Source organism: Triticum aestivum, chromosome 4B, assembly GCF_018294505.1.
Source record: "Triticum aestivum cultivar Chinese Spring chromosome 4B, IWGSC CS RefSeq v2.1, whole genome shotgun sequence".
NCBI classification, from domain to species: domain Eukaryota; kingdom Viridiplantae; phylum Streptophyta; class Magnoliopsida; order Poales; family Poaceae; genus Triticum; species Triticum aestivum.
In genome coordinates, this window is record NC_057804.1 from 278,079,566 (window position 1) to 278,095,855 (window position 16,290).

The 16,290-nt window shown below is 39.8% G+C and overlaps 1 protein-coding gene across 1 annotated transcript; it reads right to left on the reverse strand.

The window, feature by feature from the left end:
• Positions 1–836: 836 nt before the first annotated feature.
• On the reverse strand, positions 837–11,878 carry LOC123091986 (uncharacterized). The gene is made up of 28 exons (XM_044513624.1): positions 11,583–11,878; positions 11,326–11,503; positions 11,081–11,232; positions 10,261–10,380; positions 10,034–10,165; positions 9,678–9,864; positions 9,423–9,600; positions 8,995–9,116; positions 8,800–8,891; positions 8,531–8,567; positions 8,311–8,371; positions 7,888–8,036; positions 7,670–7,740; positions 7,416–7,586; positions 7,242–7,310; positions 5,845–5,943; positions 5,668–5,757; positions 4,745–4,820; positions 4,557–4,662; positions 4,384–4,459; positions 3,889–4,068; positions 3,034–3,156; positions 2,859–2,942; positions 2,551–2,735; positions 2,318–2,456; positions 2,014–2,073; positions 1,506–1,610; positions 837–1,364 (listed from the first exon to the last, which is right to left on the reverse strand). Exons 1-28 carry the CDS (start codon positions 11,727–11,729, stop codon positions 1,251–1,253), a joined length of 3,303 nt encoding a protein of 1,100 aa, XP_044369559.1. The 5' UTR covers positions 11,730–11,878; the 3' UTR covers positions 837–1,250.
• Positions 11,879–16,290: the final 4,412 nt, after the last annotated feature.

The window sequence follows — 16,290 nt, forward strand, 5'->3', positions numbered from 1 at the left end:
GAGGAGGAGGATTGTGCAGTTAGTTCATGAAAAGAAACAGGCACAAAAACGTTACAAAACACGCCCACAAGTGCCATCGTCATCACTCATCGCCCTCGATCCAACTATTTCGACTTCTTCACCATCGACGTCCATAGGAATGAATGTATGTAAGACCATTATTTGTGAGAGAGACGACTAGACTATTCTTCAGTCCACAATAATACGAGACGTGCAGATCCATCGCAAGTAAGACTGCTGGAATGATCTCATCCACTTGATCATGTAAATGTCGGCAAGTCCTGAGGAAGAATTCTCATTTTCCAAAAAAAGAAATACTTGCAAAGACTCGAAAACCAGAGACCAGAGGAATAAGACAGAGAAAAGATCATGCACGCAGCCTTTTGGCTCTTGGGCACCAGTTGTCCGGGTGTATGAATTTCTTTTTCCAAAAATTTATATGCATGCAGATTTCGATGAAACGCCCAAACTTGTTTTTGCACAGGATACTAAAAATTGTTTACTGGGCCTAGAACGAAAATGCAAAGGATTCTTTTGGATTGAAGTTTCAAGGAGAGGTTCGAGTGGATACCACCTGCACAATTCTGACTCAATACAATTTGCCCGGTAGCGTGATTATACACGCAGGCCGGGCGAAAAGGATACAATCATCTCCAATAATGAGATATTGAGCCGTCATGGAAATGCACTAGTACTACATCATTCTCGTTCCAGTAGCGTGATACTACACGCAGGCGCCACCAAGGGGCTAAATGAAAATAATCATCTCCAGTAATGTGACAAAAAAGAAAAGAAAAATCTCTACAGGGGACTCAAATCGTCGAAGCACCAAGTAATGAATTAATCTTCTGGTTAATAAAATAAAATGAATATTTCCCTGAACTGACCACAATAACAAGTTAATTGACCTGGCCTGATTCTCATTCATACTGTACACTTGCACAGGCTCTACAACTTGCAATCTAAACAAAGATTCTCAATAATAAACCGACGAAAAACGATGGCCGGCCCGACTGCTACAAATACAAATCTATCTCCTTTGGATGGTGATGCGCTGGAGCAGGCCATGTCTGCTGTGCTCTTGTTGACCTGCCACAAGGCATCAACCAGATTTGCATCCCTCCGTTGCTCTCACTGTGACGGTCCCTTCTTGATCTGATGCCTACACTTCTTTTTGCTGTAGCCCCCCTCCAATCGCAGCCATTGCTCTGTGCTAACGTTTATCATGTATGTACATGCTCTCAACATCGCTACATGAAGTAGCTTAGCGTTGTCGTTTTCCTCGACCCACCTTCTCCGTAGACATCATTCCACTGAACAAGCTCATTCATATTCGTTGAATCACAAGATACACTTGCACAAACCTACAACCAAGTGACATACAAGGTCAGGACATTCTATCAGGCAGCACAATTTCTTTCTTCTATATCAGGGTTTAAAAATACTTAGCATGATACAGCACAGCTACCGACCCACAGCACAAACTCATAGTCACAATAACTTACCTGTTCATGTGCATGTTTGAAATCACTTATTCTCAAGGCACGGACATCATTGCTAGAACACGATTGGGGCAATGGCCTGCTTTCTGCTTCTGCCAAAGCTCTCTCCTGCAAGCGGACACACAAAAGGTCAAATCCATTTCACATCATCCATCACTGTCAAATATAAATACAGAAGATGGCCATGTTCCATTGATTTCATTACTAATCTATATACTACTTCCTCTGTCCCAAAATAAGTGTCAAGTTGAGACATTTATTTTGGGACGGAGGGAGTACCTCTTTTGCAAAATATAAGGCATAGTTTTGGACGTACAGATTCAAGATTTGACCAATAATTAGTCCAATAATGAATAGGCTATGCATTAATACTGCATCAGAGGTTTATGGTCAAAGGTCAAGTACGGACAGTCAAACTACACCCTATATTTTGGAACGGAGGGGGATATATACAACCATAATAACGCTACATAACAAAGAAACTATACAAGTTTGGGGGGATAGAAGTAACCTTTTTCTCCTTTTCAAGGAGCTCTCTAATAGGAAGATGAGCAGCAGTCACACAAAGATTCTGAAAAGTAATTGCAAAAGAGCATGAGCATAGTACTCCCTCCGTTCCTAAATATTTGTCTTTCTAGAGATTTCAACAAGTGACTACATACGGAGCAAAATGAGTTAATCTACACTCTAAAATATGTCTATATGCATCCGTATGTGATAGTCCATTTGAAATCTCTAAAAAGACAAATATTTAGGAACGGTGGGAATAGAAAAGAAACGTGTTTGCCGCAGGACTCATTATAGTAGTACAATACCTTAAGATCACTGCCCGAGTATCCTTCCGTCAAGTTAGCAATGGCTTCAAGATCAAGGTCATCTGCCAAATCTTCTTTGGCTAGTATGACGCTAATAATCTTTCTTCTATTTGATGCATCAGGCAAATTCACCATCAACCTAAAGAAAACAATTTCCATAAAATGATCAGTCAATAAACTATAATTTCTCAGAGTATCAGAATATGAATCCTAAGAAAGAACTGAAAAATCACCTCCTTGGAAGCCTCCTAATAACAGCTTCATCAAGGTCAAATGGCCTATTAGTCGCAGCAAGGACTAATACGCGTCCTTTATCTTTTGTTCTTAGCCCATCCCAGTTCACCATAAACTCGTTTTTCATCTTGCGCATGGCTTCATGCTCTCCAGGGTTCTCACGTCTACCCAACATGCCATCAACCTAAAAAATGTAAAAACGGCAAGAAAATAAGCAGCGCCCTTCAGGATTAACAACAAACTTAGCAAGTATGTACCCATACAGTGCAACAAAATTATCTATATTGAATAGTCACAGTTGCATTACCTCATCTACGAAAATGACACTTGGAGCAATTTTGCTTGCCAGTGAAAACACAGCTTTCACGTACTTCTCTCCTTCACCAAACCACTGCAACAACAGGTCATTTAGAGCTGATGACGCAAACACCCGGAATGCAGAAATAAAGCAAGACATCAGCCAATCCTATCAAATGGAATACCTTTGAGGATATACTTGACATTGATATGTTTATGAAATTAGCACCAGCCTCTGTTGCCACAGCTTTTGCAAGCATCGTCTTCCCCGTACCAGGCGGACCAAAAAGTAATATTCCTTTACATGGCTAGCATAACAAAAGTAACAATAGTCAGCTTAGAAATAAAAGGTTCCACTATTTCATAAACAGAACAAATGATCATAACTTTGCTAAATAATACTCCCTCTGTTCCAGAATATAAGGTGTATTGATTTCCATGCAAGTCAACCATTTGAATGTTTGACCAAGATTATTGAATAAAATAAAAACATCTGCAATACCTAGTAGATAAAATATGGAACTACCTTTTATGAAGGATCAAATGGTATAAATTTAAATTTCATGTTGTAGAGATACTAATATATTTTTTCTAAAAACTCGGTGAAACATGCACTCATTTGATATTTGAAAAAACAAATACACCTTATATAAAGGAACGGAGGGAGTGGTAACTATATTTTGCTATTCAGATTGGCATATATAACTTCTTTCACCATGTTCATTAGGTGCCTTATTTACTGGGCAACTCCCAAAACCAAAAGGTGAAAGGCATAAACTTTAAGTTATGATCAACTGGCCACCAAGAGAATAAACTTGCTTCACTTGCTAGTTTTTATATTAAATGACAAAAGGCAAGACAAGTAATACGTTGATACTATATAGCATATCTAAAAAAAAAAGTTCCTAAGAGCCTGCTTTTTTAGTATTTCTTGGTAAAGTTTTGGCGTTTCATTAATATTTGACTTCAAAACAGAATCTTTACCAAGAAACACCATTTTTTTCAAACAGCTTTTAATAAAGTATATAAATAATATATACCTTCATAAGTTGTCCTTTGGAAAACAATTCAGGCCTTTGCAAGGGCAGCATCACTAACTCCTTCAGAGTTTCCTTGACACTTTCGAGTGCTCCGATGTCCTCAAATGTAACTCCTATTTCATCTGGAGGGATAACATCGGCAAGAAGCTTCTTTTCAAATTCGTTTTCCATAGTAATGTCCTGTCATTGTTGGAAAGAATAGTTAGCTCTATTCATTTGTAATGATTTCATATAGTTATAGCACTGTAGCATAATCAGCGATAGTTTCTTCTCAGCTACTAGAAGCTCCCACATCAGGTGGAGTCTGGGGAAGGATTATACAAGGCAAGCCTTACCCCTGCACAGTGCAATGCAGAGAGGTTTCGTTGAACTCAGGACCTCTTGGCACAAGTGGGGAGAGTACCTCACCACTGCGCCAGGCCTGTCCCTTCATGAACAGTATGCATAAAACAGTACAAATGCTTAAGAAAGGGGATATACTAAAAGAAGGCATACCTTAAGTGACTTCCTTTTGTTGCTGGTCTTAGGGCCAGACTGGATACTTACCAACATATCAACTCCATGCTTCAGACTGGAATGGTCAATAAAGGTTAAATGATTAAGTTCATGAGGGACCCGAATAAATTGTGTAGTCAACTTGGTGGAAAACAAAAAAATAGATGGGGGACCTTTCACTAGATAGGGAAAACTGCAAATCAATTGAAGGGTCAGGGTTTGTAGCTGTTAAGTGCTTTAGTTGATGGCTCAAAGCAAAACCAACTATCGTATCAATACCTGAAAAATAAACATAATGAACACATCATGCAATTGGACAAAATTGTAACTTGGCAGAAACTTGAGTAGAAATGCTACTCACACTCATTTGTAAGGGTGCGATCCTTGACACATATTGTCTCAAGATCAGAGCATTCCAAGCCAATCCGCATTAGAAACTGAAAGGAATTGCAGACGGATATTAACAAAACCAATAAAATTCTAATTAAGAATAACAAATAAGTTCATGGGAGTGACGAGTCCATTTAGTAACCAAACTGGAAACATTATAGCAAAGTCAATGATAATCCTATCAAAACACACCCACTTGCTTAGCTCCCGGTAGATGGTAAAAGAGAAGCTATATTTCTCTAGTTACTCACAGAATTTCTGAAACTGTTACATGCTTTGACACAAATCTAGAGATGAATAAGAATAATAAAATAGCACAGCACCATAAGCTTCAAGGTATGCAACATGAACAGATGTCAAAGCCAAGACCGGCGCTATATGCTTATCTTTATTTATAATTTGCAAAACACAAACAGTACTATCTCAAACAAAACAACAGATTAAAGAAAGATAAACCCAGAACATTTAATGAAAGCAACAGAGTAAACTGGAAACATTATAGCAAAGTCAATGATAATCCTATCAAAACACACCCACTTGCTTAGCTCCCGGTAGATGGTAAAAGAGAAGCTATATTTCTCTAGTTACTCACAGAATTTCTGAAACTGTTACATGCTTTGACACAAATCTAGAGATGAATAAGAATAATAAAATAGCACGGCACCATAAGCTTCAAGGTATGCAACATGAACAGATGTCAAAGCCAAGAACGGCGCTATATGCTTATCTTTATTTATAATTTACAAAACACCAACAATACTAGCTCACACAAAACAACAGATTAAAGAAAGATAAACAGTACCCAGAACACTTAATGAAAGCAACAGAGTATACTCGTAAACAAATAATTGCAAACATTCTTAGGTGAGAAATGTTTTTAGAACTGTGACTTACAGAGCGTATTTTTGAAGTGTTATCATTTGCTTTAAGAATTTTGATATCTTGATCTAACATCTGGTTCCACCGTGAAAGCTCAACTTCATCCTGTAAACAGTTCTTCCAGATGTTAAGATAACAGAAGGGACTACACACGAGATGAACTATTCTTTCAGATTAACTCGAGTAACATACTTGTGGTGGTTGGATCGTCACTTTATTTGGGAAAATCTTTGTTAGATGCCTCATCCCCTTTGACATTTCCTTACTTTTATCATGTACCCGGTCCAAGTCCTGCATTTCCTTGTGTCAGTTTGTAACAAGAATGCACCAATGTGGTGGAGAATGAAGACTTCTGAAATCATAACGTGCACGTCGCCTAGTTTTTTTAACAACTAGAAGTCAAATGATGGAAAAGATCTACAAAAGAAGCCACAGAGAATTTTAAAAAAAACGCTGTTCCTAAATGCATGATGTCGCACTAGTTCGCCACAAAAGTGTCGCTGGCAATAATGGAGGCACAAGTGTAGCAAAAGTTGGCAAAAGGTTATATGTATGACACATGCACTACATGAGTAATAAAGTGGCAAGCCACAGCTGTGGTCAGGAACACATACCTAAGAAATAGTGTCACTTGTGCCCACAACGTTAGGCGTGACAGACTGTGGCTGGGAACCAAACACTAACAGACTCGTAAAAAAGGGCTAAGTATCTTCTTCGTAGGTTTACGTATTACTGTTAGGATTGTTGTGTCCTATGCCAATAAATGACACCGGAAAAGGAGAAGGCTTACTAGGGGAATGCTGTGTATCCACCGGCACACCCAAAATTTTGAAGAACTTCCGAGGAATCAGCCCTTCAGGCATCCACTATTCATCATCTTGAAACGCAACCCATGGGTCCACTTGTATGGTACTATTGGCAAATTTCAAACTTAATGTTGGATTTGTGATGGTATGAAACCATCATGCAAGACTATAAATTATGTGTATTAATTGTCAAATGTGCAACCCACAGAAAAAATCTGGCCTGACAATGCCAAAGGAAGATACTATTGGTCCACTTGTATGGTACTATTGGCAAATTTAAAACTTAATGTTGGATTTGTGATGGTATGAAACCATCATGCAAGACTATAAAATTATGTGTATTAATTGTCAAATGTGCAACCCACAGAAAAAATCTGGCCTGACAATGCCAAAGGAAGATACATAAAAAGGAAAAAAAATTGGTCCAAGGTTGAACTGAGGTCCCACATATTTCCTGCGAAAGGAATTCCCGAAGAGAAACATTATTTCCAACACAGTTAACTAATATAGGTGTGTTTTAGTGTTATATGTGAGATGATGAGGGAAATGAATGTGTGTGTGTGCAGGATAGCCATTAGTCATGAGTTAGCTAAGCAGGTAGGGTACAAAGTAGAACTACAGTTTGGCTGCGAAACTACCCAAGGGAAATTGAAATGACGTCAAAACGTTGATTGCACCCCTGTTGCTAGCTAATTGAAGTTCTGAAGAAACTAATATAGGTCATAAACATAAACTATTTTCGCAACAAATGGTAATATTTGGTACAGTACAATTAGAAGCTACCTGCAATGCAAGGTCAAGAATTGCTTGGCTATAAGGGAACTTTGAAAGGAAAAGAGACCCCGCATTTGCCTGCATGTACAAGTATCTCTGTTAGCTATAAGTGACAAGTTAACCACGCAAAAGATTTAGAAAGAGCATTCATAGATCACAATAAACAAACTCTACAAACAGTACCTTCTCTTTGCGACTGTCAGGCTGGATATGAGAACCAACAATAAAAACACCTGCCGGGAAATGTTCGAGCTTGCTCTTCAGACCATAATAGGAATCATTATTCCCACATATTTTTTCTGTGTCTTTCAGAAATAGGACCATAGGACCATGCTGTATTTCTTCAGAGATATACTGTGGAACACACACAGTTAATAAGGAAAGCAAAAATAACATTGATGCAGATCATGGTTAAATTAATGCATAGATGTACATACCTGAATGATCACATCAAATGGGTGCTTGGATCTATTTTCCCATCCTGGACTGTCGAGGCATAAAGAATCAACTGAAATGACAGTAGATTGGAATTCAAATAAGCAAGTGAACTGTACTGAACTTCACTGTTGCAGTAACCATAAAATTTAAGCACAACTAGCAAACACTCACTTTATCGTCATTGCTTTAGAAAAAAATGAACACACCAATGACTAACCTGGACAAAACAAGCCATGATCAACTTCACAACTGCCTCCAAGATCAATACCTCCTGGGATTTGTTCATCAAACCTTACACCAACCTTTGATGATCTATTTTCTTCGAAAGGAAGACATATTTGACCTAGCGAGCCAAATTCTGGAGGACTACAGATCAAACAATCTAACATCAGCCAGAGGCAGCATTATAGGACATTAAGTTGCAGGTAATAACAACAATGAGAAGTTTGTATGCTTTCCCAGGGCGAGACATCCACATCTTCATAAACCTCAGGAAGCAACGAAAGACAGTAGACAAATCCAAAAAATAGCACCCTCTTTATTTTGTTCGTTGAAAACCAAAAAATCAAACAATTTCATTCAAAATAGAATGACTGCAAATAGTTGCAGGAAGTGCAAATAGTGCCAAGACAATGAATACCTATGTCCGTCAAGGATAACGTTTGTCGGCAGTAATGAACCAATGTACCTCACTCTATCACCTGAACAAAAATCAGATTATCAATGACATTTATTTTTACAGATATACCAAAACATTTGAACCACATTCCAGAGTATCATTGATACTACTGATCAGCCATACACTTGCACCAAAAAAAGACGATAGCCTACAAAATATTGCAAAATATCAACGTGCTTACCTTTTTTGTATGACTCTAATTCCTTGGAAGTCTGCCCCTGAAACAAGAAATATATGTTTTGAGTTTCTCAATTAGTTAAATATATTACCAAACAAAATACAGACTACTCTTATGGTCTAGAATCACACAAAAGCAAGGTTTTTTTGTCTTTTTTGCAAAACGAACTACAGGAAGATGAGCAAACCATTTATGTCGATAAGTTGATAAAGAAAACAGAGAACAAACAGTAATGTCGATAAGGAAACGTGGGTAATTGCTAAGAAGCTTACACTGAACAGCATTGAAGAATCGACTGTGAGCAACCTTGCACCAAAATGTTTTGCAAGTGCCTTCACCAGATATTGTTGGTAGATCTCAGTCCCTGTAAAGATAGGTTGCTGCACTTAATATACTTGTACAGATCTTTGTAAAATTAGCAAAGCTACAATACAATACCAAGCTTACAACAAGTGCACGGTAGATACCTGCCAGACCGGATAGCAATGCTCGTTGGCCGAGAGAAGAAATGTGTCTGGTAAACTCAATATAGTCTTTGCGTTGTAAATGCACAAATGCTGATGACAGAAGAGCACATTTGGTATCCTCACTGCAAAGACAACTAGTATCAGGACACTGTTCTTAATCATGGAACAAAATTAAACCAACACATTACATCTGTGATCGCTAACAAAGAGATCATCATACAGATTATCCAGGTATCCTAATTGATCATGCAATTAGTAATACTTAGAGGGAATAGGAGCAACATATGCTGAACACCGAGCATCTTATCACATGTTCAAAATTATGATGCACATAAGACATATATTTACCAACTCCATACCCCAGATGAGGACAGACCAATATCACATGTAATAACTAAGTATATTTACAAGATATTATAAGAATTTACCTTAGATAATATGGAAAATTATCAAATGACTCAGATATGTCACTAGCATCATGTGTTGCATTTTTTAGATCCTCCTTTGATAGTTGAGACCGGGCAGACTGTGTACTTTCTTCAGAGTTAGACTGGTCCTCCCTTGTTTTACAGAAACTACCAAATATATCTGGATCCGCTGATGATCCTGCAAAAGGTGATTTACCTTAGCAGCCTTTTTACCACAATAAAGTGCAAATTTAAAATAAAATACATTAGTCTCACCAATAGGCATCAATGGAGTCAATGGAGGTCGGCTTTTACCAAAGTAAAAGGATGGTAATTTGGGTCCTTTAGATGACAGATGATCTTGAATATCTTTGATAAGTGAATGTTGCCCCTGATGGATACTACTGCAAGTAGAGGAAAACGCTGAAGTGCTTGATTTGTCCTGCTGGTGTTGCTGAAATATCTATCATCACATTAATTAAGGACTTCAAACAGCAACAACTTTATTTGCCTAACCATTGCATACTACTTCAACTGAACAATAGAACCAAAGCTCCTTCATCAGTGTAGACCACAAACAGAACCAGCAACCTATGCTGCATATAGACGGCAGGCAATAAAAAAAAGGATACGTAAGCATGCCTCAAAGGTGAACTGAAGACAATTTCATCCCCTCCATTTAAGGTAACTTTAGCATTCTTGTCCAAAGCCTTGCCATTTACACGAACAACTTTGGGCTCGTGTATTTCAAGTAGAGCACCTCGCTGATATCAAAAGGTCAACATAAAAAAAGGGGTAAATAGGAGGTAAACCAAGTGCATAACACTGGAACTCCTAAATTTTCCAAGAAAATTTATACCTTAGTAGCAAGCTTCAGTTTACAAACAAGTGAGCTAGTAGATGACTCGCCCAGTCTCAAATCATATTGTGCTCCATAACCAACAGTAAAATAGGAGGAATGAATAGGAAGGGAAGGATCCTGCAAAACGGATAGAAATGCAGTCAACTAAATGAAGAGCTGCTAGTATGTGATGAATTTGTTAAGTATTATGTAGTCTCTTCTAATCAAAATAATGAAATACAAATATTTAGGCAATTAACCTTGAAGGTTAGACTTGAATCACAGTTATGTAAAATTGTACAATATAAGTCAATGATCACTACTTCCAAACCAAAAAAATTTAAAAGATTGACACCAAAGCTCAAGAAGTAGCAAAAACACAATGCCCCGAACAGTAAGCATGGTGTTCGACAAGTTATCTGATTGCAAATTCCCCATAATCCAACATTGTATGTCTCTACTAGTAGCAAAGAATTGTATAAATATATCTCAATTCAGGACGCAGGACCAGGACACTGAAGAGAAATATTTCTATGAGATGCTGAATACATCCCAACGTGATGAAAAAGGAGCGAGCAATTCAGCAAACATGTTGGTTGGAAAATCAAGGGTTTCGTGTAACAGTGTAGAAGTACACACTTCAGACTGAAATGAAATGCTTTCACCAAAAAGATTGTTTGCCAAAACAACTATTCTGAGAGGGAAGACAACGAGGTTTAACAGCAGGCGTTTTGTATAAACAGAGAAGTGCTGATGATGGTATTGGCAAAAGTATTCTAAGTGCATAGAGAAAAAGGGGAAGTCAAAGCAATTCGATTTGATGAGAAAGAAGACGCACCGTGGCATACTGTGAGATTAGTCTGCACCAGGGCTCCTGGCGCCTGCTGCCCAGTGCGCCCTGGCGTTTGTTGGATGTGGCCTTGGCAGACAAATCCTTGGCCCTCTTCAACATTGCAGATAAATCTTTGTCAGCGGCGCCACGCTTATGCCCTGCGCAAGCGAGAAAAATCATCAGACCCAAAGGCCCCGGCCGAAAAGGGACGTCTTTGGGCGCCACCAGAATCCAAAAGGTTAGGCTCGTACCGTCCGAATTCGACGCCGCGTCCCCTGACCTCAGGAAGGCCTCCAGCCTGTCCATGGCGCCGGTGAGCGCCTGGAGGCCGGTGGTGTCCGGCGGTGCGACCGGCGGACCGGTGGCGATAGCCGCCGCATCTGTCGCCGGCGCGGCCGTCTTGGTGGTATCCTCCTCGGGCGCCGTAGCCTGCGAAGAAGAAGAGCGTCGTGTGATGAGCAAGGGCGGATCAAGGCGAGCGCGGCGCATGCAGGGGGGAGATCCGGACCTTGGCGCGCTTGCCGGGCCTGCGAGCGCCCGACGACTGGGCCTCGGCCCCCGGCGCCTGGTCGGACGGAGACGGCGGCGGCGGCGAGCCCTTGTCGTCGTCGTCCGAGGGGCGCTTGGCCGCGGCGCTCCGCCTGGTGTCGACCATCGTTCCGTGTGGGATCGGCGGGCGTGGATAGCAGGCAAGGAAGGAAGGAAGGAACCAAAACGTTGGCGTTGTTGCGTCGCGGAGAGAAAAAGAAGGCAGAAAGGAAATCGAAGGGGCAAATATAATAGGCGGCGCCGCGGCGACCACCAATGATACGGCAGCGGCGCGACAGGTTAGACTGTGCTGTCGAGGGTCGGCAAGCGATTAGGATTGATCCCCAGGGGGCTCCCGGCCAATTTTTATCTATCCATATCGATGGGCGGGTCGGGTCCGTCGGCATTGCGTGCCGAGTTATTGGCGGTTCCGTTCCGTAGGGGGTTCCTAACGTTAAAACGGGAAAGTTAAGTGATTCGATTCGATTCGGTTTTAGGGGCTCTCGTTTCGGACCTTTTTTTTTCAGGCTAATAGAGACCTTTATATTTTTTTTGTGAGAGCTTTATTATATTAACTAGCAAACATGTCCGTGCGTTGCAACGGGAGAGAAAAATTTACATGCTAGCCAAATAAGTTTGACTCAATACCCTGACATATGAGCGTTCTCTATTTTAACACAGTGACTCGCGATGTTGCGAACATGTTTTATAATTTGCGAACAGTTTTGTAAATTCTAATATTTATTGAAACTGCGAAAATTTTATGATTTCACACACATTTCTGAATTCATAAACATTTTATGATTTCTCAAACATGTTTTTCAAAATTTGCAATGTTTTGAAATTTGAAAATATCAAATTAATTTAAAAAGGAGAAAACAAAAAAAAAGAAATGAGAAAATAAAAGAAAAATACAAAGATGAAATGAAAAAAAATAGGGGAGTCACGCCCTGCGTGCCGGCCCATGAACACGCACTGGGGGAGGGGAGGTGCATCACAAAAAGAGGGGAAATATTTGCAGAACTTGAGGATAAAGAATTACACTCTAGCCAAATAAGCATGACTCAATACCTTGACATATGCGATATCCACGTGATCGCAATGTAGTCGACATGATAAATCCCAAGGCAATGAGCTTGCCATTGCACGACACACTTTTAAACTTTTAAAACAAATCTCATCGACCACAAACTTGCAAATTTTTTGAGTTTTTCAATATTTTCTAAAATTTCGTGGACATTTTTGTCATATTCATGAATTTGTTTTGAATACACGATTTTTTTTCAAAATCATGAACATAGTTTTATTTCCTGTCATTTTTTTCGAAATTTTGATTTTTTTTAAGAATTTGCAAACACTCTTCTAAAATCACTAATATTTTTAAAATTGCGAATTTTTTATGATGTCCCACACATTTTTGAAATCACAAATATTTTATGATTTCTCGAACATGATTTAAATTTTTTGCAATGTTTTGAAATTTGGAAAATCTCAAATTAATTTAAAGAAGGAAAAACACAAAAAAAAGAAATGAGAAAAAAAAGACAAAAGACAAAATGCAATAAAAAGAAAAAGAAAAAAAACATAGGCGTCACGCCCTCCGGGCCGGGCCATGAACGCACACTGGGTGGGGAAGGGAGGTGCGTGACAAAAATGGCTGGGAAAATTGGGTGGGGAAGGGAGGTGCGTGACAAAAATGGTTGGGAAAATTAGTAGAACCTGGGATTCGAACCTTGGTGTCCGCGGTGGGACTGAAAGGCTTGCGCCACTGCGCCATCTCAGAGTTTCTGCTATGCATGCAGTATCACCTTTATATAACAGCTGATAACGACGACGAATTTGGAAGAAAACTAATCGTTTTTTTTATTTAACTTACGGGTGGCATTGGCGGGTAATTCTTACCAACTTCGAGGGTATTTTTTATGACGTACGACAGAAACCTAATTTACTTTATTATTACTAGCAACTAGCAACTAGCAAAAGAGCCCGTGCGTTGCAACGGGGTAATAAGATTATGTTTCGCCACTTATCACAATTGCTCCATCTCGTCATTGTCATCAACCTATTCATCCTCCTGCCCTTTTGGAAGTTTCCTTTCGCCCTTTTGCAACTTTTATTATGTACACGGCCTTGTGGTTTCCATCATCATACTGAGCAAATGCCAGTTAGAAAGGAGAGGTGAATGTGAAGGCCTACTCTAAGTGCCATCTTAATAACTGGAGCCTCGATCTGTTTTACTTTCCTTGTCAGCAAAATTAATGACTTTGATTTGCTTGTATCTGGGTTATATAACCAAATGCTCCTCTTGAAGCTAGTGTCCACATCTCTTGATGGTAATCATTATAACTGCAATAGAAGGCTGTGATGTTGCATCGTATATATTTGGGTGGGATCATGCACATGGAAAAATTTGGTACCAACAATAGTGAAGGGTAAGAAAGATATAGGTTACCTAAAAATATATTCAACTTGAAAAATGGTACTCGCTCTTTAAAAAAATATAAGAGTGCTTCAATTATTTACAGAGGGAGGGTAGAAAGCATCTACCTAGCTTTTGCGACATCCGTTACTGCAGGTGTTGTTGCAGCCAGTTGGTCAGCAGGCAAGGGCATGTACATCAACTTGAGCTCTAAGCAAAGAAGATATGTGAGGGACCGATTCAACGGGGATGACCGTATCTGCCTCCCATCAAGACAACTGCTTCTCCTGTGAGCTCCCACTCGAGGGAAGCGAGGCATGTGGAGCCAGCTCGGTTCTCAACATCGGCAAGCTCCCCATCTCGTTGTAAACTTGTAGACTAATCAATGCCAAATCACAAGTATGTTTAGGGCGATCAAAAGTTGCCATAGCAGTACTTCTTGTGTCGGTCTCTCCATGGAGTGCATATACGTATAAATGGTATAATCAATCACAAGATGACCAACTCCCCTATGCTAATATGTGCATACGATGTGATCATCGAGGGGCCTTTATACCATTGATGATTGATTGATGAAAGCAATGGCTGATGCGATCAATATAGTGGTACTAATGTGCCCGATCGAAAACGTGTTGCGTGGCGTCTAGATCCATGCGTCCACATGCTAGGGCTGCCGCTGAAGGCGACGACAAGCGGCCCTAGCGACAAATTTGCTGAGGCGAGCCTATTTTTTAAGAAGCGTGTTGGTTCTGATATTTTTATACATGTGTATATCTAGTCCTATGTCCACGTTCAACAGATTCAGATGGAATATCAAAGGGAGATGAGCGAAAAAACCGCGTGTATCGTCTGTGCCTGACTCGGACCAATGCGACGTAAAACATTAGGCCGACGAAAGGATTTTTCAGGTATGTATGTATATTTAAAATTTATACACATTTTCAGGGTTTTTTTTTCATATATAACATGTTATATTTTGAGTTAGTGTTTGATAGATAAATATTTTGAAGACCATTTTAATCCGTGGGACGTAAAAAATTAGGCCGGCGAAAGGATTTTTCAGGTATGTATGTATATTTAAAATTTATACACATTTTCAGGGTTTTTTTTCATATATAACATGTTATTTTTTGAGTTAGTGTTTGATAGATAAATATTTTGAAGACCATTTTAATCCGTGGGATGTAAAACATTAGGCCGGCGAAAGGATTTTTCGTATGTATATTTAAAATTTATACACATTTTTCTTAGTTTTTTTTCATATATAAGATGTTAATTTTTGAGTTAGTGTTTGAAAGATAAATATTTTGAAGACCAGTTTAATCTGTCAGAAAAAAGAAAAATTAAACAGGAAAAAGGGAAAAAAGTTGAGAGGGCAGGGGATCGATCCTGCGTCTACCCGGTAGAAGACCCACGCTCCAGCCAACGCAATACCTGAATCCTTCTTTTGCATTAGAGACAACCAACTAAATAAACCAGAGACGACTGCCGCGACTTGTGAAAGAAAACTGAATCGTTTTTCCTACTTATAGGTGGCATTGGTGGGTAATACTTAGCAACTTTAGGGGCAAATTATATGACATACCACCAGAAGCAATATCTGCTTTATTATTAATTATTAATTATTAATTATTAATTATTAATTATAATTATAATTATTATTAGGTAGAGATTTTATCGGATGTCCCCGAAGGGACGAGAGCTTTATATTAATGAAAGGTATTCGCTGGGCAGTCCGCCAACAAGGCACTGACCAGGAATCCGGGAGTGTTATCGAGCCAACTATCGGTCTTCTCAATGGTGCAAGCATGTTTTGCACAAATGTGAGCCGGCCCATTAGCTGATCTTACAACATGACAAATATCAAAAGATGAAAAACTAGTGATAAGCTCTCCAATATCTAACAGAATAGGAGCCACGACCGAAAGAGAGTCGTGGCGAGTAGCCTAGAGGTTCACAACCTCCAAAGAGTCCGTCTCCATGATTACGTTTGAAAAGCCCCTCGGTTTAGCGAAGATCACACCGTCCCGCACCGCCAAAGCTTCAGCTATGAGAGAATCTGTTACCCCAAGATAGGGCTTGCTCCAGGCTCCTTGGAAGGCGGTCGAGGAACGAGCAACGCCTCCTGCACCACCCTTGCCGCCATCTAGATTGATGGTTGCGTCCGTGTTGATCTTGGTGAATCCTGGGTCTGGAGGGCGCCAACCGTGTCCCGGCATCATTAGCGCCTGCTGCTGGGGAATGTCCAGGAGCGCTAGTGTCTCCCTCG

What these genes read in the sequence shown, in the direction of transcription:
- LOC123091986 (XM_044513624.1), bottom strand. Translation starts at nt 11,729, where the DNA reads ATGGTCGACACCAGGCGGAGCGCCGCGGCCAAGCGCCCCTCGGACGAC. An exon ending in AACTGAAGCTTGCTACTAAG is followed by an intron (nt 10,166 to 10,260) that starts GTATAAATTTTC and finishes TTTTGATATCAG; the next exon opens with CGAGGTGCTCTACTTGAAAT. An exon ending in TCGCACCCTTACAAATGAGT is followed by an intron (nt 4,663 to 4,744) that starts GTGAGTAGCATT and finishes TTTATTTTTCAG; the next exon opens with GTATTGATACGATAGTTGGT.